General features: G+C 31.3%; 2 protein-coding genes across 8 annotated transcripts; one reads left to right on the forward strand and one right to left on the reverse strand.

Moving 5' to 3' along the window:
* Positions 1-487: 487 nt before the first annotated feature.
* Positions 488-6,020, reverse strand: LOC100805722 (serine carboxypeptidase-like 27). Its single transcript, XM_006589370.4, has 9 exons — positions 5,050-6,020; positions 4,840-4,935; positions 4,609-4,701; positions 4,437-4,522; positions 4,054-4,314; positions 3,222-3,349; positions 3,037-3,132; positions 1,144-1,249; positions 488-1,009 (listed from the first exon to the last, which is right to left on the reverse strand). Exons 1-9 carry the CDS (start codon positions 5,417-5,419, stop codon positions 863-865), a joined length of 1,383 nt encoding a protein of 460 aa, XP_006589433.1. The 5' UTR covers positions 5,420-6,020; the 3' UTR covers positions 488-862.
* Positions 6,021-15,144: 9,124 nt separating this feature from the next.
* LOC100806246 (uncharacterized) lies at positions 15,145-23,555 on the forward strand. 7 transcript variants are annotated; one of them, XM_006589374.4, is made up of 5 exons: positions 15,146-15,852; positions 16,246-17,106; positions 18,013-19,137; positions 20,423-20,854; positions 20,936-23,555. In XM_006589374.4, the coding sequence occupies exons 1-5, from the start codon at positions 15,696-15,698 to the stop codon at positions 23,317-23,319; spliced, it is 4,959 nt and encodes a 1,652-aa protein (XP_006589437.1). In that variant the 5' UTR covers positions 15,146-15,695; the 3' UTR covers positions 23,320-23,555. The 7 variants fall into 7 exon arrangements, with proteins under 7 accessions (XP_006589436.1, XP_006589437.1, XP_040861804.1 ...); XM_041005870.1 differs by having other exon boundaries at positions 20,426-20,854; XM_006589375.4 differs by having other exon boundaries at positions 15,147-15,852; positions 18,016-19,137.
* Positions 23,556-25,449: the final 1,894 nt, after the last annotated feature.

A 25,449-nucleotide genomic window follows, 5' to 3' on the forward strand; every position in this document is an offset into this window, starting at 1 on the left:
ATGCTTGATAGCATTGAATGCTTCGTTACCTTATGTCACTTTCAACTCTTCTCCAGTTCAGAATGCAACCCCCCATTTGTTTTCAAGTATTGTTGATTATTGTTGAAGTTTATCCTAGTCATTAAGACTTTGTTTGGTTTTCCGTTTGGCCTCTTTTAACTTCCATTTGTCCAATAAACCTAATTTGGTGATATGATTTGGTTTTTTTTTTTTCCGAAGTACTTTTGCACAAGGCATGTTTGGATTTGCGTTGCAAAAGTACTTTTGAGGCAAAAATAATTTTGTCAAAGGATCAAAACCCTTACTCTTGCTTTCACTTTACTTTTATCCGTTGGATTTGCATTAGAATGCGCGCCATAGTATTTTCAACTACAAACCAAACATATCTTTAGTAGTCTGAAACCAAGTTTCAAATGAAAGCAATATATCAAAGTTGCTTTTGCAAAATAAAATTCATTTAAGTTTACAAGTTTTAATCCAAACATGCACTAGTAGTAATGATCTTGTACATAGATACAAGAGATCGTTATTAATTGGAGGCCAAGATCCTCTGAATATACAAGATATGCCATTGTCTTGCACAATGGAAAAACCATATAAAGAATAACACTTCATACAAATAATCATATTTTCAGTAACAAACAAATAGAAGTAGTAGAACTACTATCGGTAAATTTATCAATTTTCCAGGCAGAGAACCAAGAGTGAACTCATGAGGATTGAATTCCTTATTCTGTCTCGGCTTGTTCCATATGTATATATATGAATTGCAATTATTCTTAGCCTAGGAGCAAGAATAGTGGTACTTATGGTCCTATACTTGTGTGAAGAATATTCATCAAGTGATAATGAACAAATGTCTCTAACTTGTGGATGGCATGGACTTGTTTTCCAAGAATGACCTAAAAAGAATGAATGCTTGACGGGGCCTATGAAGAGGAACCTCATGTCCAGCTCCTCTTACTGTAACCAATGTCAACCCTTTATAAACTTGACTCCACCCACCAACCTTCACATAATAAGAGAAAATTATTAACTAACATGTATACAATGACAGGTAAAAGAAAAAAGAAATATCACAGAATTTACACAAATAGTTTCTGTAGAGACCAGTTGTTTGTTACTCATAAAAGTTGCACCAACCTTGCCATTATCATACCAAGGGTACCAATTGATGATGGTAGGTAGCTTCAAGGCATCAATTGAATATCGAGTAGCAGTCATTGGAACCACTGCATCAGTGTCTCCACTGCAGCCAAAAAGTATAAAAATGAATTGTTTCAATTCCAGACAAAAAAATAAAATAAAAATATGTGGGATAATTAAAGGAAAAAATTAAGCTGAATACTACATAATGAATAGCAATTTCACTGAGCCCCAATAATATCGTTTATAGCACAAAACGTGAAATGTTAGGAAAGGATGAGAAGCTAAATTGCATACATGTTTGATGTTGTAGGTGACACTCAAATGATTATAGAGTAAAGATGCTCTATAAATCTATAATCATATTCATGTTATCTTGGCACAATACTTAAAATAAAGATATTATTCAAAAATTAAGAATTGATAAAATAAAAATAATAATAAGATGAGAAAGAAAATATCCAGTTAGGAATTTACTCGTTAACTCCATTCATAGGATTAGAAATAGCATCTATTATCGTAGTTTTGCAATGAAACCTTATTAATGATTTTTCTACTGCTTAATTTTCTTGTTTTGACCATTTGTTTGAATTTTTTAAAAGAAAAAAGGTTTTTTTTTATCAAAAAGATATATTTTAAAATATATAATAATTACGTAAGATTTTAAAAAAAATGAAAGCTTAAAAAAATTGTGAAATAAAAACATTAGGCTTGAAAAAAAAATCAAACAAAAAAAATTGTATCACAAAATCACGTTTTTTGAAAACTCAACGGGTATGTCAAGTTGTTGAATTATCTGCCACAAGGCTGAAGCAGCTACTCCTTAAATCTACCTTGTGATTGCTACTAGTATTTGCCTGTACAAATGCAGAATCTTCAAAAATTTCACCCACAACATGACACGCCTAATCAGTATTATTATAAAAGGATTATTTTGTAATGAAAAAATCCTTGAATATATAAAAAAAATACATTTCATCTCAAAAAAATTGAGATATGTCAAGTTATCTAATTATCAGGGTTTTTAAAAATGATAAAAAAAATGCCAAGAAAATAATTACTATTATTCTTGACATATCTCGAAAGACAGAACTTAAATAAAAAATACTGTTTGTACTGTTAGTATTATTTTCAATCAAAATTGACATTTCATCTCAGCAATCATTGTTTATTTTAGTTAGTGAAAAAAAAAACAGTAGCTAGTTACCAAAATAAAATTCTGATTTTAATTGAACAAAAAGCATCAATACTTAAGTCTTGTCCTTTTCAAGTTTTTATGTGCTAGAAAGAGTAGTTTCTATATTAAGAAAATGGGAAATCATTCAAATTATCTCATGTAAAAAAAAAAAGGGAAATCATCTAGAGGAGCCTCTTTATATTTCAAACTTGCCCTTGGAGAGTTCTCCATCATGGACTTGGCTATTCTTTAATGAGTCAAGTAAAGAACAACATGTTGAGTTCATGGGCCAAGGCTCCTTCCATTTATTTATATTGTTCTTACTTTTTCCATTTTTTCTTGATAAAGGTCATATATCTTTCGCTAGCTCTTGAATTAATTCCTAACTTGCGTTGGTTGTGGTTGCTGTTGTATTCCTTTATAATTTCCTCTCAGATTTTTAGTGGAGTAGTTCCATTCAAGAACACATGCCAAAATTTTCTAGAGCAGTACACCTTCATTGTCTCTCCTTTTTTGGTGTACATACACCTACATTTTCTCTTTGTAAACTTCTAAGGAGATTTTTATCTATAAGCTATATGATAGAATGAATTTCCTATTAATTTTTAACCATGCAAAATCCATTAGTAACATTAGAATAATCAAATAACTGAAATAATTCAGCTCACACAATAGTAGAAGTAGTAAGAGAAGATTAAAGAAAATGCAGGTACCTGTAGACCCATATTCGGAGACCAGCACTAATAAGTTCTCGATATATAGGAAGCATAGATAATGGAGAATCAGTCCAATAGTTCCCAACAATATCACTGTTAAGAAAACCCTTTTGAATCAAACTCATATGAAATAATAGAATAGGCCTCAACAAAACATATAAAAAAATGGTTATAAATAATACCTGCAAGCTTTCCATGCATAAGGAATCCCAGTTACATTGGCATGAAATGCCTTCTGAACTTCTGGACGGTTGAAATACAAATCAGAATACCTTTCAGTACATGGATCATATGCTCGAGACATCCATGGCTGAGTTTGGAAGCCAAAGGCAAGAGGAAAAGAAAACAAGAAAAAAAAATCAATGAAACAGTCTACCAGGAGTGACCAAAATCTAAATTAAACAACTACAGGTGCTATACATTTTAAGAATGAAACATGCAATGAAAAGTTCAAACACCTATTTTGCTTCAGGGAATTTAGCAATTGCAAAATTTTAGTCTAGAAAATATGACAGTCCTAAACTCCTAATCATAAATAGACTAGTAACCATTTTCCTTAGCCTTTCAAAAAAAATAGACTAGTAACCATGTAATTTTAAGATTTAAAAAAAAAACAACAAGAATGATATTTAAACAATTGATTGCATTCACAACAGAAAATCAATATGGTTTAGTTTTTAGGACCAATATGTTTTGTTTTCATCTAGATTATTTTGCAAGTGAATCGTACTGCACATATCATCCTCACCTCAGTAAATTCCTAGAGATTGTAAATTTGTAATCAAAATGCTCCTATGTTAAATTCCAAGATTTCAGAAGCTTATTAACCACTTCAATAACTTTCTTGAGGAGATAATATTTCTCAAGAAGTAATATAAGTATTAGAAATTGAAGCTAATTCAGTTTTCATTAAGAGAACACTATTCTGGTTTGACAACTACAATGCAATGAAAAGAACTTGCAATCAGACAAGGTGTTTATTGGTAAATGGAATAAGTGGCAATAAAAGCTTACATAGCGCCCCTTCAAGCCGCGTCTGAGTGATGCTGTATTGTTACAAGGCCGCGTATAAACGCTATATGGATCGATGTTTCCCTGCTCCACAGTTGCAACTCTGAGAGCCTGCATGCATTGCACTGATGGATGCTGAGAGGAACCAAAATTGCAGGCAATTCTTAGCATCCTATACGTGGAATCTGAAACCAAACCATGGGTCCACCAATATTCAAATGTGCCAATATAATCATGATAATCATCAGTAACAGCATTACCAACCTGATATCAATCAGAGAAAAATCAAATCCATTATGTGAATACAACAAGGTAGTGGTAATTCTCCCTTAACATAAAAAGATTAAAAAAAATGTACAATCATTTCATGAATCTTAGAGTCTCACCATAAATCCCTTAAAATTTATAACTGGATTCTTGATTCCCTTATTTTTCTCGTAAACAATTTGACCCAACTGGGGAACATAGTGACCTGAAAAGTATTTCAAAGAAATTCAATTGATAATTACAGTACCAAAATCCTTATCTAGAAAACTAACACATCAAACATAGAATCACCTGCATAACTTTCTCCAGCAATGTAGAATTCTCTATGCTTATATTGAGGAAATCTTTCAAACCAATTAACAAGAAAAGTATATGCATCTTCAGCTGCAAAGTCAGAAAACCCAGATCCCGGATACACATAAGCATGTCAAAACCACAATTCATATACAAAAAACCATTGTTGCTAAAACAAACAAAACAGGCATGAAAAACCAAATGTGTTACTACTACATAATACATTACCTGTTTTCTGGTCACCAAATGTATACAGATCTGTTGACTTATTGGAATATGAAAAGCCAACACCAGCAGGAGAATCAAGGAACAGTACATTTGCCACTGCAATGCAATACCCCAAAATAAAAAAGGCATAAAAAAAGATATAATATATGATGTTAAAAAAAAAACATTACAAAAACAATAACCATTGGAGATGGGAACAATTTCACTTACAATTGTTCCAAGCATAAGGGTTCAAGTAAAGTGACTTGCCATCAGGCCTAATGTGAAAAGGACCAATTTCCTCAGATGCACCATAAGCAATAGAGGAACATCCTGGACCACCATTGAGCCACAACACTAGTGGCCTTGACTTTGGTCCACGCTTCACTGGTGCCTCCACCAACCAGTAAAAAAGTGATCTTCCACTTTGCTCATTCACAGTCACATAACCTGAATACTGAGCAAATCCCACATTCTTTGGCTGCCCTGGAAGCTGAGTAATTCTATCTCTCTTCTGATCTTCAATTGGGGAAGCTAAAGAAACCACCCCACAAATGGACAAAAGCAAAACAAGATAGAGTCTTGAAGGATAACCCATCATGATGGTTCTGCCAAACTCAAAAAAAAAAAAAAAAAACGAAGACCCAGAAAGAAAAGTACTAAAATAATTTCTTGGTTGGGTATCCGTTTTAGATGGCTACTACTACTTATTATAAACCATGGAAAAAGAAAGCAGAGATAATGAGAGAACCAATGGAAGTACTACAAAAAGGGTCAAAGACCAAACACAGAAACACAAATCCCAACACAGTTATAGAAAAAGATCTAGACTTCAATGCCAGAGATATGAAGCAGACTCTACTCGTCCATAATCAGATTTACTTGGAGGAAGAGAGAGAGTAGAGTTACTTGGAGGATGAAAACAACAAAGAGAGAGAAAGAGAAGTGAGAAACACATTGTATAAAGCTGGCAACATATTCATAAGGAAGTTCCAATGATTATAATAATGAGTTGTAGCAATTAATTTAGCACCATGCATTCGTTCGTCAACTAAATCATCATTTCTTTGAATTTTCTTTGCTCTTTCTGTTTACTGCTTATGCTTTGTGCATCAGAAGTTGACTGAAGCAGTTGGATGCGCACATGGGAGCAATAAGTTTCCATTCTTGAGGCTAAAGATAGATGGTTTTTCATTACAAAAACCGTGTCATAATAGTCTTTAAAATTAGAAAAAATATCAAATAAATTTATGAAATTTGAATCTATTAGCGTCATTATTAGTCCTTGTTAACTCTGTTATGGACTATAGTACTTTATAAAATTTAAAGACAGTAATAAAACCAAGTTATATAGTATCCTAGGATGCACGGATAAATTTAAAGGGAAAAAATCATATATAATCAATTTAAAGGAAAAAAATTATATTGACAAATTTATTAATTTCTTATATTGTTGAAAAATGATTTATTATTAATTCAAATATCTTTAAATATGTATGCTAATAGTTCAGTCAACAACTCTCTTTTATATGATATACCTTGCCAGTAATTTTCATTTTAGTAATTTATTTAACATTTTGGTGATATATGATTAGAAACTACTTTGTTCCTTTTAGAAATTCTCATGGTTAAATACATTTTGTCTTGGTAAACATAACTATGAAACCAACTCTTTCAGGGTCAACTGACAAACAACAATAGACACAAATTGATAGTGATTTATATCTGTTAATTAAGTATTTTAGGTTGAATCTCGATTATTTATTAAAATAAGAGAAAGTAATAATCATCGTGAATTCAGAATTTCTTACAAAATTAATTTTTACTTCAAACAAGAATCAGTTTATATCAATATCATTATAAAAAAAGAAAACTCACACCACCGGCGGTAGTTAGGAAAAGTATTTCCCAAATGAGGTCATGAATTTAGTTGCGGTTGGGTGAATTACCATTTGATGAGACTTGAATGGATTTTCCATAAGTAATAGTAAGATATAAGAAATGGTAATAAAAGAATATTCTAAAACGTGTGGGGTGTATGAATGTGCTGTATATGATAAGATTTTATGATTATGAAGTAATGGTGTGCTTGTGAAAGTAGATCCAAGAATGAAAACAACCATAATCTGAAAAATATTGGTTCAACAAAGGTAAATCTGAGAAGAAGAAAAACTAGGTGCAGTTTTTTGTGGGCCTAACGTAATTATTCCCTCTGCTCCTTCGGCTGACCTGGATTGATGAAGCATGCAGTTTGGAGACCTAATGACCAGATCTAAAATAATTTAATAATTAATTTCTGTTTTGAAAATTAAAAAAAAATGTTGAAACATAAATTAGCAACCACTGAAACATAATTTTTTGTTTATTCCTAAGCCTAACCGGCGTGGATTTTGCCAAATTTGACACGGAGTTAGTGTTCAATTTAGATTAAAATGTAATTTTTGTTCTTAAATTTGTTATTTTAGGATTTTTTATTTTTCTGAAAAATTTGATTCTTTATTTTTTTAAAAAAAAATAATATTAATTATTTTTTTAATTGAAATATTTCATCTTTTATTTTTAAAAAATTTATCATTTTAATTTCTGTTACCAATTTTTAACATTATCTTTACATTCCATTACATTAACATTGTCTAATACATATTCATTTATTAACCATGTGACATATTTTTTTAATTATTTAATTTCTAATAAACTTAACTCATGAAATATACTGAATTAAAAAACTACATAATCAATGTCTAAAATTAACCATGAGAATTAAAATGGTAAATTTTTAGAAATAAATAACAAAATATCTCAATTAAAAATGATGGGACCAAAATCATAATTTTTAAAAAAATAAATGACGAAATATCTCAAAGTAAAATTGAAAATAAAGAACTAAAATTATAAATTAAAAAAAAATTACATTTTAATCTTTAATTTAATATAAAATTATAGATATCATTACACACAATACATGAACACAACCTCTCGTATATTATTACATAGTAACAGTTGTTAGAAGAATAAACAAAATTCAGAAGGGAAAAAGGTCATATTAACCGGTGTTTGCAAAAGATTATTAATATATAAAAAGGTATTAGATATTGTGCTGAAAGTGTATTGAAAATCATTACAAGAATACTCTACGCCTCTTTGTCTATTTTAACTAAAAACAAAAAAGAAAAAAAAAAGTTAGAAGTAAAAAAGAAAAACTAACAACATGAGAATAGTAAATAGTTATTAAAAGAAAATTAATAAAAAATTTAAAATTGACAAATGATAAAATAGTCTAAGAAAATGTATATATCAGATAGGATATTTCGTTTATTAATAGTATACATATTAAAAATTTAGTAAAAATATTTCACTCTGTGTAATATTCTTAAGACAATAATTCATTATTTGAGAAAGAGAAAAAAGTTGTTATAACAGTTAACGTTTGAATGAATTGAGGATTTTTTTATAGAGAAATTATGGATTGTGTTATATTTCCCCGTAGTTAAACAAATCAATGAAATCATCGTATGATACTAAAACGTGCCATGTGGAAACTGGAAAGTGTCGGTGAGCTAAAATGCTTAATAGACGGGTTAGAAGTTAGAACAATGAGCCTCGCGTCAAAATACTTAAATTATCTGTGACTTTAAAAAATTTAATTTATTCGGAAACATTAGTCATTTTTTTAAGCACATGCAACTTTTACTTAATACAGTCTTACTCAGTAAGGTGGGATCATGGTAGGAAGTAATTTTTTTTAATTAAATGTAATTTTAATTTCTTTATTATTTAAAATAGAGATATTTAATTTTTATGTTTTTTAAAATATATAGTTTTGATTTTTTATTTTGAAATAAAAATATTTAATTCTCCCGTGTTGTAAACTTTTTTTATTTTAGTTGTTCTGACAAACTTAAAGTGTAAATTTTAAGTGTAATTATTTCATAGCAATATCATAATAAAAAAAATGAATTGTGAAAAAAAAATACACAAAATATGAAGAAAAAAAACAATTAATAATACAACTTCTAAAAAGTTAAAACTAAAACTAAAAAACATTTTTTCAAAAGTAAAAACTAGAATATCCTCCTAATATATATCTATTAAATGTACCTAGATTAAGATTAAAAAAAATGAAAGATTTTGTTATGTTTATATGTGAGATAACAATTTATTTTATTAAATAATTTATATTTGATATTTTTTTTGTAACATTTTCATAATCTTTATCAAATGAACTAATTATAAATGAAAAATATTTATTAAGAAATAAACAATAAGAAAAAAAGATTGAATTATTATTTTATTAAAAATTTAATGTAAAGAAAAAATCTATTAGGAAGTATACACAAAATTTGCTAATAAATGAATGACCTAAAACATATTTTACTCTAAAAAGTAATATTAGTTATACTTTTTCAATGTTTGTGTTATTTTTTAAAGGGAAGAGTTAAAAATAATTGTGAAAAATAAACGCAGAAAAAAAAAAGGAATCTGAAAGACTCTAGAAGAAGATGCCGAATAAGATTCGACACGTCAACCCTAGTATTCGAACCCACACGCTTCAACCGGAACGTGTGAACACTGCCATCTTCACTTTGTAGTCCTCCATTTCCACCCTTATTTGCAAATTTATCTTTACTTTTCTAAATTTGTTTTGTTAAAGAGATAGGATAAGTTCGCAAGCTGCAACGGTGAAAAGAAATAAAATAAACAGCTAATGTTTATATATTCTTAAATCATTATGATTGTTTAAATTATTTTAAGATAATTATTTTAAAGTTAAATTTTATTATATATAATGAATTGAACTGTGATTAAATGATGATGTAAAAAAAATTATATTATCAATGTATAACTTTTTTTTCTGAAATAAAATGGAATAATTTTTTGTTTTATTAGTTGGATATGTTGTGATAAAATAGAATATAAGTCTTATTCTATTTATCCAATAAAAAATAAAATAGAATATGTTTCACACTTTTTTATTATATTCCATCAAAAAATTATAAACCAAAAAAAGAGAATATAATTTTATTTCATTTTTCTTTATTTTTCTATCAATCTAAATATAGTTTAAGAAAGATAGGAAAGTATTGCCATTGCCTATTTTTTTCCGTCTCGTAGCCTAAATTGAATTAAATACAAATAACATGATAAAATTGCATTAGACAAATTATATTTTTTAGAAATACTCTTACGTATATACAAATAAAAAAAATACTCTTATCTAAAAATAAAATAAAAAATTGCTTCGTATGCTCTTATGTAAATTGCAACAAATTGCGCGCATACAAGTAATTTTTTCGAAAGAATTGTGCTAAATGAATCATAAGTGAGATTTGAGAAGGGTAATGCTGAGAAAATGATGCGGACTTACGGAAAAATATATAGGTAGTGGGTAGTGAGTAGTGACTAGTAAGGTGTCAAATATTGTGTTGAAAAATGCACATCAAGTCAATGAATGTGTATTTTCTACCTTACCTACCCAATTTCAAGCTTCCAGCTAGCACTTTAAAAGCAATTGTTTTTTTCTAAATATGTTAGTGATGTTTTGATTCTATTCTTAAGACAGAGAAAAAAAAGTTAAAAAATTATCAGAGTAACATGATCACATCTAAAAAGAAAGACTCAAGTCAGCTCATTGGCCAGTGAACATGTCTATCCCCTGTCAAAGAAGTTTTTCTACTGTAACTATAAACTATAAAGACATAAAGATTGAACAAGGAGGGAAAAACAATTATCTAAATTTGGTAAATGAAAATTCAAATGAAACGCGGGAATAGGGAGTTAACTAGATTACAATTTACAAGACTACAAGAGTGCATTGGTCTACCCCTCAGCTGGAGCTGATATTTGTGTAGCAACGATGTACCAAAGGTAGATCATCCCCATCAATATTTTCGCATGTTTAGATTATAGATGAGATAAATTAAATAAAAAAAAAGTAGAGAACATGACAAGAGATACTTTTTGTCTAGAATACTTATATTTTTTTTATCGGAAATAATAATGTTTAAGATAAACAAATATTACTGTGAATTGCATAAAAAGAGATAATTTGCTTCATCATAAAGATTTTTTTTTTAAAGAATTCATGTTATTGAATTGGATTTGAAAGGATTTACAGATTGTGGTTGTGGCTGTCTTGTTTTGAACCCAGGACCCAACGATAATAATAAAAAAAACTATTAAATCATGCTACACATACTTTTAAAGAAATTATGTGATACACCGTGACAATCTAAGTTTTATTGATTTTTAATATATTTATTTAAATCCCTTCAGAATTATATATTCATTTAGTGATTATGTGAATTTGATTAAGCTGTTAAGTTTGAAACAAAGTGTTCATCATTCATACTTTGTTTTGAATTTGATTAGTTAGCCCTTAAATTAAAAAAAAAAATAGCAGTAAAAAAAAGTCAGACCACATTAGTTGTAAAAAAAATAGTCAGACCACGTTAATAAAAATAGTGAAAATGATGATGTGGTTATATACATTTGACATGTATCTATTTCATAGCATCACCACTTTTAAAGATTCACATGTTATCAAAACCCATTATATACTGTGACAATTTTATTATACTATAAACCAGCAATGGGACATGTGTATTGCACAATTTTTTTATCATACAAAAAGAAAAATAGAGAGTAAAAACATAGTAAAGTAAAAAAAAAAAAAACCTTGAAAATTTTCTGAAGCCAACACATGATAATGTCTGGACAATTCTTATAATATAATTGATTATATATGAAATAAACCTTTCGAAAATCTTTAAAATATTTGTATTTTATAAACTTAACTGATAATACAAAATGTAAAACATTATTTTATTTGTTAGGTACTGTTTTATTTTAAATATTATTTTATTTATACTTTTTTTATTTGTTTGATTTTGATAACATCTTTTATAAGTTTTTAATGTTTACGATTATATTAATTTATATTAAAAATTTTAGCAATTAGAATATGATTTTTTTAAACATAATTTTTTTAAATACTTAAATAATTAATTTTTAATCTAAATTTGTTTTAAATACTTACTTTTGCGTTGGATAAACAAGTTTACACTGATTTCACTTCAAACAAACTTTTATGATAAAATCATTTAAATATAATTCATATCACTTTAAAATTAATTTTATTAACGTTGTTAGAAATATACACTTATTTTTATTTTTGTCTACTATCTATTCCAATAAAAAGATGTCTTTATTTTTCTTTTCTTTAATATTTCAAAGTGGACTAAATGATCAATTAATTCATAAATTTTGCATCTCACTATTATTTTATTCACTGAAACTAAAAAAAACTTTAAAAAGTCTATGAGATTAACCTTTTTATTTTCATATTGTATTTTTATAGAATCTGTATAATAACTGTTTGGCATATCAAGAGACTATAATTTAGTTAATTGAGTAGAGTATATGTGTTATTATAATTTTTTATACTCATGTTTAATTTTTATGATAAAAAATGTTTTTCATCGTAGTATTATTATTTTTTATGTGATTTACCTTTTTTAGTTACTATCATGTTATTTTTTTTTTTACAAAAAAAGGGCAACTACTTCATTTCATTCAAAATAAAAAGAGTAAATACAAGTTAGAATTTGCTCAAAATAGGTGGTTGCTAGCTTACAATATGGACACTCGAGCTAGAATGTGAGCGACCGAATAATTACTCATGTTATTCTTATGTTTCTACCATTTTTTTTAGTATTTTTTCTCTTGTTTATTTTAATTTTTGTTAACTTTAAGTCTCTCTTTAATTCAATTTTATTGTTCATGGTAAAATTAAATGGTTAATGAGTTTTTAAATTTCAAACCTGATTAACATAAAACATGTAGTAATGCAGGGGGAAATCTTTGTTGCAAGATTGACCTTCATTAGATAAGATAGTTTCTTTTATTTTTTCATAAAAGAATAGTTTAATGATTATATATTGATAGTGTATTATAATTTTATGTTATCATTCATTCATAATTTATAATTTGTTGTTGAAAAAATTATATATTAACAACATAATTTTTTTTGCAAATTCATCATATCAGAACTCATTTTATATAATAAGTTTGTTAATTTTTTAAAAAATGATTTTAAAGTAATTTAAATAAAAAATTATGATTAAATAAGAGTGTAAAATAAAAGTCAATAACATAACGTGTTGAATTTTTTTTAGTTAGTTTTTTTTTTAATAATCAATTGTATGTTGCAATTTGATGACGAACTAATATAGAAATTTGAGATTTATCAACTTTAAATATTGTTTGTAAAAAAAGTTCTTTTACGGTTTAATCTAAGTTGTTAATCAATTGTAGTTAAAGTTGTTTTTCAATTATACTCATATCATGTCTTTCCTATTATTTTTAGGATTTTGAAGCATTTTACTTTCGGTGAAATCAATATTTAGATTTCATTTTGTTATATTTACAAGTACTTTTTTTCTGTAAAAAAATAAGTACATAATTATTTATTTATTTTATATTGAACACAAATTGTTTAAAACATAAATTCTACTACCAATAATACCCACGTAATCCATTCAGAAAGAAAAAAAAGCCCAACTATTAATGTAATTATATAATTTACCCATTCACCCCAGATAATAATCACCATAGATTATTTTACATGTATTAGGAAAAATAATAAATAAATGAAAAATAATAATAATTTCACAAAATTAATCTTATATAATCATTGATTTATTTATAAATTTTGTTATCAATTATTAATATTATAGAAAATGTAAATAAAAAAGTAATTAATGTTAGATTAGGAAGCTAAAATGATAATTATTTTAGAACATTGTTGTCTATTACAAGAAAATCATAATGGGACAAAAGGAATAAGAGGGTGTATTCAATAAAAAATTTTAAATAATAAAAATAAGTCTTGTGATATTAAATCAAGACTATTAGGATTTTTTAATAAATTTAATAAAAAATTTTGGTATTCAATTAAATTTTTTACAACTTAAACAAAATTTTGATATTAAAAAATATACAAATTTTGATGGATTATTTATTAGGATAAATTTTAATTGATTTCATAAATTTTATTTAAAGTGTTAGATGGACAAAATTGATGGATCTTTATCAATAATTTTAAATATTTTTAAAAAATTCACAAAGTTCTTTCAAATCTTAAAAATTTATAATATTTTTTCAAATCTTATAAATTCATATTTTGTAAATTCATTAAAACCTGAATTACAAAATCATAATTATAAAAGCATTTTAAAAAAAATAAAAGTCATTACATTCTTATAAAATATTTAAAAATCCATTGGATTTTTTATACCAAAATAGCTATTTAAAATCCTAATTCAATGAGCCCCTAATTATTTCATTGCCATCTTAATATTTAAATATAATTTTGTTTTTTTTTTTATTTTTGTTCAATATACAATTTTGGTTTTCTCATTTTAAAATAGGGTAACTTTTGGTCTCCTATTTTAAAACATCCATCATTTTGGTCTAATTTCTAATTTTATTTATGTTTATTTTGTTTTAATTGAATCATAAACATAATATATTTATTTAAGATATCATAAATAAATAATTTAATTAATTAAAGTATAAAAAATAAAAGAATAAAATGTAACAAGGCTGATGATTGAACCACGAGTGTAACTTTTTAAAATAAGGTGACAAAAATTAGAAATTAAATAGAATAAAGATGCTGACAAATTTTGGACGGGATAAACATCAAGCCTAAGTCATTTTACCTTTGCCTTAATTCCATCACTTAAAATGGTTAGATTTAGGAATTTAGATTAAACAAATTATGATTTTTAATTTTTTCATTTATTTTATATATTTTTTTTTTGTTTTTGGTGAGAGATTGAATGTATATATGAATCCCTAATTCAATTTTTTTGTACACACAATGAAAATAAAATATAAATATAAATAGATCATGTTTAATAAGGTGATGGTAGTATACCTTATATTATTATGTCAATCCTTTTATATTATTTCAATTTTTGTTAAATCTAGATAATAAGGTAAAAAAGGGGATAATTTTAGGAAATAAATTGAACATTTATAAAAAAACATTAAATTATATATAAAAAACATTAAATGTATAATTAATTACTAAAGGTGAGAAGGGTAGTATGGTAAACTGAGAAGGCCGTTTACTGCTAGCGTAAATAACGGCCGAAAAATGGGCACGTTGATTACCCAAGAGAGGCCCATACAGAAAAGCTGATTGACGAAAGAAAATAAGAAAGAAAAAAAAAAGAGTGAAAGATACGAAAAAAGAATAAAGAAAGGAGATGCATATAATAATATAATATTATAGGACGGATTCGAAAGAAGTTTGAAATATGGTTTTATTAGAAGCGTTGAGATCCGGTACCACACTTTCTCTCTCTATGCCTATCTCTCTCTCTCTCTATCAAGGTTCTCTTTGTCCCTTATCACCTCACGTTCTCACTTTCTCGCCCCATACAGGTTTTCCACCAGCCAAGAAACGGATAGAAGAACAATTTCAATAGCCAAACGAAGAAGAAAGAGAACACAACACAACACTGACTCAGCTACATGGCCTCACTCTTCGATCTGAATAATCACCGCTTCTGAACTCCTTTTTCTATCCGCGAAATCCGCAGGTTCCGTATCGTTTTATAGCTGGAGCTCCGCGGAAGCCCTAGGTTGCTTGCGGCGCTGCTATTTGGCTGCCGCGTGTTCGATCTGCGGGCGGTGGGACCTTGCGAAACGGCGTCGTGTGGTTCAGCTCTGTGAACCCTAGGTTTTGTTTTTTTATTTTTGTTGGATCTGGAGGTTGGGATTCGCGTGTGCGGCGGCGACTGCGGGCTTGGTGGTGAACCCTAGGTATTGTTTTTTAAGTGGCTGCCCATGCTATTGGGTTGGTTTTGATGCCGCCTGAACCATTGCCTTGGGATCGAAAGGACTTCTTCAAGGAGAGGAAGCACGAGAGGTCCGAGTCGCTTGGTTCTGTCGCCAGATGGAGGGATTCCTCGCACCACCGCGACTTCAACCGCTGGGGATCCGCCGAGTTTCGCAGACCGCCAGGTGAGTTTTCATTCCAAATCTCTTTTTCGTTCGGCCTAACATGCCGCTCATCTGTTTTTATTTATTTATTTATTTAGGTTTTGTTATTTTCTTTACCAGAAAAGAGTTTTCCAGTGGTTAATGATTTGGTGGATTCTCCTTTGCGTGTTCGATATGTTTTTGAGGGTGGACCTTGGGTTGTTTTTGAAGATCCGTGGCTTCTTTTGTTGTTATTGGAATATTTTTTATTTCTGCCTAGTGGGGGGTTTTTTCTTTTTCTTTTTCTTTTTTGCAAGTTTTTTGTGTGCCTTATTTTTTGTTCTCTGTTATTTTTTTTCCTGGATGCACGAACATATCCTTTGCTTGTGTTGATTTTTTGGTATTTTTCTTTTTTGGTTTGAATATTTTCTGAAGGTCATGGTAAGCAGGGTGGCTGGCACCTGTTTTCCGAGGAACCTGGTCATGGGTATGCGATTTCTCGGTCCAGCAGTGACAAGATGCTTGAAGATGATAGTCGGCCGTCGATCTCGCGCGGTGATGGAAAGTATGGCAGGAGCAGTAGGGAAAATAGAGGAGGACCCTTTGGTCAGAGAGATTGGCGAGGGCATTCGTGGGAACCCAACAATGGTTCTATGAATTTTCCCAGGAGGCTGCAGGATGTGAACAATGACCAGAGGTCAGTAGATGATGCCCTAGCATATTCCTCTCATCCACATTCTGATTTTGGGAACGCTTGGGATCAGCACCACTTGAAAGACCAGCACGATAAGATGGGTGGTGTCAATATGTTCGGAACAGGACCAAGAAGTGATAGAGATAACTCTCTGGGTGACTGGAAGCCTCTTAAATGGACCCGCTCTGGAAGCTTGTCATCTCGAGGCTCAGGTTTTAGCCACTCAAGTAGCTCAAGGAGCATGGGAGGAGCAGATTCCCATGAAGTGAAGGCTGAGTTGCTACCCAAAAGTGTGGCTGCTAATGAGTCGCATTCAGGGGAAGCTGCTGCTTGTGCAACATCTTCTGTGCCATCCGAGGATACAACTTCCAGAAAAAAGCCTAGGCTGGGTTGGGGCGAGGGACTTGCAAAGTATGAGAAGAAGAAAGTCGAGGTGCCTGATGCAAGTGCAAACAAGGAAGGTCCTGTCTTGTCTACTAGCAACACGGAACCTTGTAATCTCCTCAGTCCCAGCTTAGTTGATAAAAGCCCAAAACTTTTAGGATTCTCAGAATGTGCATCTCCTGCAACTCCATCTTCTGTTGCCTGCAGTTCCTCACCTGGTATGTTGCGACACTGTTTTTTAAATAATCTGTGGTGAAAGAGCTATAAAAGCAAAATTGCAATTTGTAGAAAGGTTTAGTACTGGGAATTAATAATATCTGTTTTATCACACACACACACACATATATATATATAGGATTATAGTGAATAATACTGTGATACTATGAAGTTTATCTTGGTATTGTATACAGAGTTGTGGTGGAATAGTAGTCATATCTGGCAAAATTTATGTTTCTATTTTGTTTACTACATACTTTTTGTAGTTGCTATTGCAAAACTCAATTTTGTAGCTTTGCTTCCCTGATTTTTCTTTTTTCGTTTTACTCTGGGATGATCTCTTACCCTTCTAAGTCTTGTCTCTTTGTAGTCATCTTCCTTTATTAAAAAAGCTTTGCTTCATTGATGTTAATGAGTCAAAACTATAGGGACTGAAGTTTTCCTTAAACATAAAACAAAAGCTCTTTTTGAAATCTTTCTTTGATTTATGAATGTAGGTAAGAATCAACATTTCAACAGTTGTATTGCTGCCCTTTGTTTTCAACTAATGTTGAGATGCTGTTTCTTGAACATTTATTTGTATTCTAGCTTCTGTTTTCAAACATAACTTGGATTGGAGCATGAGATGTAGGAGAGTTACAGTGGACATAATATATTATGAGATCAATATCCAATAGAATGGTTAGTCGAGTCAGCATATTAAATCCTTAATTGGATAGGAGCATATCTTATATTTTTCTACTTTGTTTTTTTGATATCATAGTTTCTGAGCTTAGATGAAAAATGCTAACTTGAATTTTCACTCAAATTTCCTGTAATTGTATTGTAACTGTTGTATTTTTATATGTGTGTGTTTGTTTTCCTTTTATGTGTTATTTATGTGCTAAAACCTAACCTCAACCTTTTAGCAGGTATGGATGATAAATTATTTGGGAAGACTGCAAATGTGGACAATTATGCTAGTAATTTGACTGGTTCGCCTGCTCCTGTGTCTGAAAGTCATTTTGCTAGGTTTTCTTTTAACTTAGAGAAATTTGATATTGACTCCTTGAATAATTTGGGTTCTTCAATTATTGAGTTGGTACAATCTGATGATCCAACTTCTCTGGATTCTGGTCCAATGAGGTCCAATTCAATTAATAAGTTACTGATATGGAAAGCTGACATTTCAAAGGTGTTGGAGATGACTGAATCTGAAATAGATTTACTTGAAAATGAACTGAAGTCACTAAAATCTGAATCTGGGGAAACATGTCCTTGTCCATGTCCAGTAACCTTGGGCTCCCAGATGGTAGGTAGTGATGAAAAATCCTGTGAAGAACATGTTGGGGTCTCTGATCAGGTCATCCGGCCAGTACCGTTGAAAATTGTTGATGATCCCAATACGGAGAAGATGCCTCTTTCAACTAATTTACATAGTATTCATGAAAATGGCAAGGAAGAGGACATTGATAGTCCTGGAACAGCTACTTCTAAATTTGTTGAGCCTTTGCCTTTAATTAAAGCAGTTTCTTGTGATACCAGGGGACATGATAACTTCTCCCGGGACTTGGATACTGTTCTGTCTACAGCTGTGAAATGCCTAGTTCCCTGTACTACTAGGAAAGAAGCTAGTGTGCCTGCTTGTGTTGATGGCAATATCTCTATGGAGCTAAAGGATAGCATGGATATTTTATATAAAACAATTATTTCTTCCAATAAAGAATCTGCCAACAGAGCTAGTGAGGTATTTGATAAGTTATGGCCTAAAGATTGTTGCAAGATTGAAAAGATGGAAGCAAGCAGTGACGCATGCACTCATACCTTCATCATGGAAAAATTTGCTGAGAGAAAGCAATTTGCAAGATTTAAGGAGAGAGTTATTGCACTTAAATTCAGAGCCTTGCATCACCTGTGGAAAGAAGATATGCGCTTACTGTCTATCAGGAAATGCAGACCAAAATCTCACAAAAAAAATGAACTAAGTGTGCGATCTACCTGTAATGGTATCCAGAAGAATCGATCATCCATTCGGTCACGTTTCCCCTTTCCTGGTATGAATCTTCTTCGTTCTTTTACTTATGCCAGTGATTTCGCAGTCTTTACTTGCTTAATTGGTTCAGCTGGGAAATCATGCTTTAGTTTTTTATGATGTGTAGGGTTGGGCACTGTTTTTTATGGCCTTTCATTTGCTGTTTATGTACTTGTCTCTTAGGAGATACTGTATCATATCTTCCTTGTAGTACCTCTGGTACTATTACTATCATTTATATAATATTATCTTTGGCCTTTCAAAAAAAAAAAATGTTTTAGTTTGATTTCAGATGGCAGTTGCTTGTTAGTATTTATAAAAAAAGAGGTGGTTAATTCTGTATTGTAGTTTGGATTTTGGAAAAAGAAAAATTCAAGATGATTTTGATATTTTTTTGGTGCTTAATTGCTTGGTTTTTTATATCCTTGTGAACTCAATACTCGTGTACGGTTCTCTCTGTGAGGATAGAGCAATGGATCTATCTAATTCCTATTTGGTTTGAATTGGTAGCTTTACTAATTTTTGTTAGTTTGGTTCCATTGTTTTCGAAATAAACTAAGCTTGCTTTGGGTTTAGACTACATTTGAAACCAATCCCAAAGTAGCTTGGACATTTGTCACTTCTTGTCTGCAAAACTAACTGGCTAGAATTGAATAAAAGATATTTTCCAGAAAATTGAATGACATGTCTTCTAGTTTAGAACATATTCGAATAGGGATTGACTTGTAGACATGAAGCTGAAGAGCAGGGATTAATGAGATCTCTGCCTGATTAACTGCTGTAAGCATCTCTGAGATGGAACTATTTGTGACATTAATCATTGAATATTTTACATGGTTTGTACCTGATGATCAGAAGTGAATCCAGCATGGTGATGTGTCATCATGCAACATTGCTTGTAAATGATGGATATGGTCGTAGTTTATAGCTGTTTTGTTTTATTTGTGCAACTTTCCTGTTCAGTTTCATTTGTAAATTATTTAGTTGGTGCTTAGTAGGGTTCTGAAGTCTGAACTTGATGGTAATGATTTAAATATGTTGAGAGGTTTGGTGGTGAAGCTAGGTTTGTTTGATAGAAGAAATTTGATTTTGTCAGTATGAAAGGCAAAAGTTGTGAGTAAGTTGGAGGTTCTGTTCAGCTTATTATGTTATAATTATGTTGCCATAATTCCAGGATTATTTAGTGATTTTGCTGTCACACATTATCTTCATTGTTTAATGGTTTTCTCTGTGATGCTTTAAATTGCACATGACATTTTATAGTTTGTTCATTTCCTAATTTATTTAGCCCTTTTTTTTGTCTACAGCAGGAAATCAACTAAGCTTGGTTTCAACATCAGAGATAATCAATTTTACAAGCAAACTGCTTTCAGAATCCCAAGTTAAAGTGCAGAGAAACACCCTGAAAATGCCAGCATTAATTTTGGATGAAAAAGAGAAGATGATTTCCAAGTTTGTATCCAGTAATGGGTTGGTTGAAGATCCATTGGCTATCGAGAAAGAAAGGACTATGATCAATCCTTGGACCCCAGAAGAGAGAGAAGTTTTCTTGGAGAAATTTGCTGCCTTTGGAAAAGATTTTCGGAAAATTGCTTCTTTTTTTGACCACAAGACAACTGCTGACTGTGTTGAATTCTACTACAAAAATCATAAGTCTGATTGTTTTGAGAAAATTAAGAAGCAAGATGGTGATAAGCTTGGGAAGTCATATTCTGCCAAAACTGACTTGATTGCATCAGGTAAAAAATGGAACCGTGAATTGAATGCTTCTTCGCTTGATATTTTGAGTGCAGCCTCATTGATGGCAGATGGCATTGCAGGTAATAAAAAATTGCGGGCAGGAAGCTCACTTTTGGGTGGATATGGTAAAGTGAAGACGTATAGGGGTGAGGACTTCATAGAGAAATCAAGCAGTTTTGACATTCTTGGGGATGAAAGAGAGACTGCTGCTGCAGCTGATGTATTGGCTGGTATATGTGGTTCTCTTTCATCTGAGGCTATGAGTTCCTGCATAACAAGTTCAGTGGATCCTGTAGAAGGTAACAGGGATAGGAAGTTCCTGAAAGTAAACCCTTTATGCAAACTGCCCATGACACCTGATGTTACTCAAGATGTTGATGATGAGACTTGTTCAGATGAGAGCTGTGGTGAAATGGATCCAACAGATTGGACCGATGATGAGAAAACTGCTTTTCTTCGGGCTGTATCATCTTTTGGGAAGGATTTTGCCAAGATAGCACGGTGTGTTGGGACAAGGTCCCAGGAACAGTGCAAAGTTTTCTTTAGCAAGGGCCGGAAATGCCTTGGATTAGATCTCATGCGCCCAATACCTGAGAATGTTGGATCCCCAGTTAATGATGATGCAAATGGGGGTGAGAGTGACACAGATGATGCATGTGTTGTTGAGACAGGCTCGGTGGTTGAAACTGATAAGTCTGGCACTAAAACAGATGAGGACCTTCATTTGTATGGCACAAACACATACCATGATGAATCCCATCCTGTGGAAGCTAGGAACCTGTCAGCTGAATTAAATGAATCAAAGGAAATTAATTGGACAGAAGTAGATCTTGAAGATGCAAATGTCACTTCTGGTGCTTGTCAAATCAATATTGATTCTAAACAGGGCTGTGATGGTAGTGAAGTTTTCTTGTGTGGTTCTAACAAGTCTGGATCTGTTGGTGAACGAGCAGATATAATTATGTCAGATAGCACAGAAGTTGAAAATGATAAAGCAAATAAATTGGGAGGTGCAGCTACAGAATTGATTTCTGCTCCAAATACAAGGGAACCATGCCAGAGTAATTCCATTGCTGAGGATAGAATGGTGGTTTCTGAGGTATCTTCTGGCGGTCTTGGAAATGAATTGGAGAGGCATAGAGTGTCTTCTACCCTATGTGTTGATGATAGAGATAATAAGCATGAAGCTGATTCAGGTGTTATAGTTGATATGAAAAGCTCTGTGCATGATTTAAGCACTATGATAAATTCTTCAATCTCATCTTTGGGCAATTCTTGTTCAGGATTGAGTTTTAGTTCTGAAAATAAGCATGTGCCCCTTGGAAATCCTCGTGTCTCTGCATTGTCTATGGACAACCTTCATGCACTTTTGCAAAATACAGTTGCTGTTGATGTTCAATGTGAGAAAACTGCTAGCCAAGATCAAATGTCCTCTACTTGTGATATTCGGGGAGGTAGAGATATGCACTGTCAGAATTCCATTAGCAATGGTGACCATCAGCATATTACTGGGAATTTATCAGACCACGTTGATGCTGTTAGCATTCTCCAGGGATATCCCTTGCAAGTTCCTGTGAAGAAAGAAATGGACAGTGATATGAATTGCACCAGTTCAGCAACTGAATTGCCTCTTCTGCCCCAAAAGATTGAACATGATGATGATCATATCAAAGCATTCCAGTCGTCAGATTCAGATAAAACATTCAGAAATGGTGATGTGAAACTGTTTGGGAAGATACTAACCAATCCTTCAACCACCCAGAAACCTAATGTGGGTGCTAAAGGGAGTGAAGAAAATGGTACCCATCATCCTAAGTTAAGCAGCAAGTCTTCTAATCCGAAAATTACTGGCCATCATAGTGCTGATGGAAATTTGAAAATTTTGAAGTTTGACCATAATGATTATGTTGGCCTTGAAAATGTTCCCATGAGGAGTTATGGTTATTGGGATGGGAACAGAATACAGACTGGTCTCTCGACATTGCCTGATTCTGCCATCTTGCTAGCAAAGTATCCCGCAGCCTTCAGTAATTATCTCACGTCTTCTGCCAAATTGGAGCAACCGTCATTGCAGACATATTCCAAGAATAATGAACGGCTCCTGAATGGTGCATCCACTTTTACGACTAGAGACATCAATGGCAGCAATGCTTTGATCGATTATCAGATGTTTAGAAGGGATGGTCCAAAAGTGCAACCATTTATGGTAGATGTCAAGCACTGCCAAGATGTATTCTCTGAGATGCAGAGAAGAAATGGTTTCGAAGCAATCTCAAGTTTACAGCAGCAGAGCAGGGGAATGAATGGTGTTGGAAGACCGGGGATTCTTGTGGGAGGATCTTGCAGTGGGGTCTCAGATCCTGTGGCTGCAATCAAAATGCATTATTCCAATTCTGACAAGTATGGTGGTCAGACTGGGAGTATTGCAAGAGAGGATGAATCATGGGGAGGGAAAGGGGATTGACTGAGACAGGTAGTAGATTGTGCTGAGCGGCAAACACCTCTTTTTGCCGCACTCCTGTATTATAGTTTCTGTTATTTGCTCAATACAGTGTAGGGTGATTTAATGGTTCTCAAGCCCGTCTTTTTGGTAAAATATTTAGGTGCTTGTAATATGGCAGCAGCTTTGTATTTGTTGTATTTGATGAAAATACAGAAATAATCTCTGAAAAAATTAGGAGGGGCGATTGCCATTGCCAATTCTGGATCCTTTGCTGCCTTCACTCACCTGCTCATTCTTACAGTTACAACCGGTTGTCTGGATAATTGACAAGTTTTGACGGTTCATTTCGATTTTTGAGGTACCGATTCACTGTACCCGACTTGGTCGGGGTTTTAATGATTGTTTCTTAACACTACCCGTAGTTGCTTTAGATAGTTTTTGAATCAGCGGCGTTTTTCTAAGTTCAGAAGTTGGGAATTGCGAATATCTGTTTTTCACTAACAGGTTGAGTTGGTAGAAGTGAGAGAGTTAACTGTTCGTCATTTTGCCTAGCTTCCATTTTGAAATGATTATTTTTGCTGTAGGAAGCGTCCTCTTTTGCAATAGATGGTGACAATTTTTTGACAAATACTGTTTAGGACGAATTCTGCAATCGGTTACTCCTACTACCTCCAATCATTTAGATTTGACAACATACAAAAAAATAAAGTCTCACCTAAATTTGACAAAGTATGTTGGGCAGTTCGAAGTCCTTTTCATTCGGTGTAGGGCCTTGTCCTGGTGGAGAATTTCATAAGTAGAAAACAAGTATTTGTTGTGATAATGTGTAGCGCATTCAAGGAAAAACAGTTTAATACAATTAGACCTTAAATCATGCCTTTCACGTAGAGCTTTGGAATTGAGCTAGCAAAATTGAGCAGCAGTTTCGTTCTCTTGGTTTGTTGTCATTGTAGAAATTCTTAGTTACAGATCATTCATGACTCAAGATTTCCACTTAGTTACAGGAAAGATAGTTTGTCTTGAATCTGTAGAGCATCTTCAGATATCCCTCCTCTGATCTTTTCAGCCTTAAGCAGTCTGCTGCATTGTAGTAATTTCCTTAGCCTCTTCTGCTGTGCGGAGGGTGGAGGGAAGTGGTGCAATAATTTCAATCAACTGCAAGAACCTATAAAAAATAATTTCAATCAGCCTTAAGCAGTCTGCTGCATTGTATTAATGACAGCCACTCAGATGATATATTCCATGTAGTCAACTATTTCGGATTCATCGATGATCAAACCTGCCCACTTTTTATTTGCTGCAACCAACTGTTAAAAAAAAGAAAAGTGTGAATGGAAGGAGTAGCGAACCGTCGTTGCATTCAGGCCAAGGAATTCCAAATTTCTTACGGCTCGTCATTGGACCTTGATTCTTCTTTCGATCAAGATTCATGTATGATAAGACTCGACCTTTTTTTTTTTATTTTTTGTTTTTTATTTTTATAATGAGTACTTGGCTTATTTTATTTACACAATATATCAATCTTAATCAATTTACATAATATCGTATTACCAAAAATGTTATTCATTGAATGTATAAAAAATATTACTATTATTAATACATGATTGTTAGATAAGAGTAAATCTTATAAAAAAAAATATAGAACACCAAACTCGTTAGATCCAGGTGCTTTGCAAAGAATGTATTTGATTCAATAAATCAGTAATGTTCTAGCATTGATCACTTTTGGTATATAGAACAAATATCATGTTTGACAAAACTAAGTTAATTTAAAATTTATAAGTTAGTTTAAAGTTTAAAATTTATTTCGTTGACTTAGAAATATTTGATAAAATTAGATATTAAAATAATTGACAAAAAATAAGATGACAAAAACATATTTTTGAAAAAAATATTTCAAGGTAATTATCATCTAAAATTTTTATTAAATTTAAATTCTTATTATTTTAAAGATTAGATATTTTATTTAAAAAATAATGAAATAGTGTAATACTTAGTAATATATAAAAAGAAACCCAAAAATAGTAAAAGAGAATAATAATTAAAATAATTTACTTTTGTTTCACTATCAGTATATTTACTTCTATGCATAAAATCAATTAAAAAAATGAGTGCGACAACAAAGTTTTATATGATTCTTGGAAGCCTATT

Source organism: Glycine max, chromosome 10 (assembly GCF_000004515.6).
Source record: "Glycine max cultivar Williams 82 chromosome 10, Glycine_max_v4.0, whole genome shotgun sequence".
NCBI lineage: Eukaryota > Viridiplantae > Streptophyta > Magnoliopsida > Fabales > Fabaceae > Glycine > Glycine max.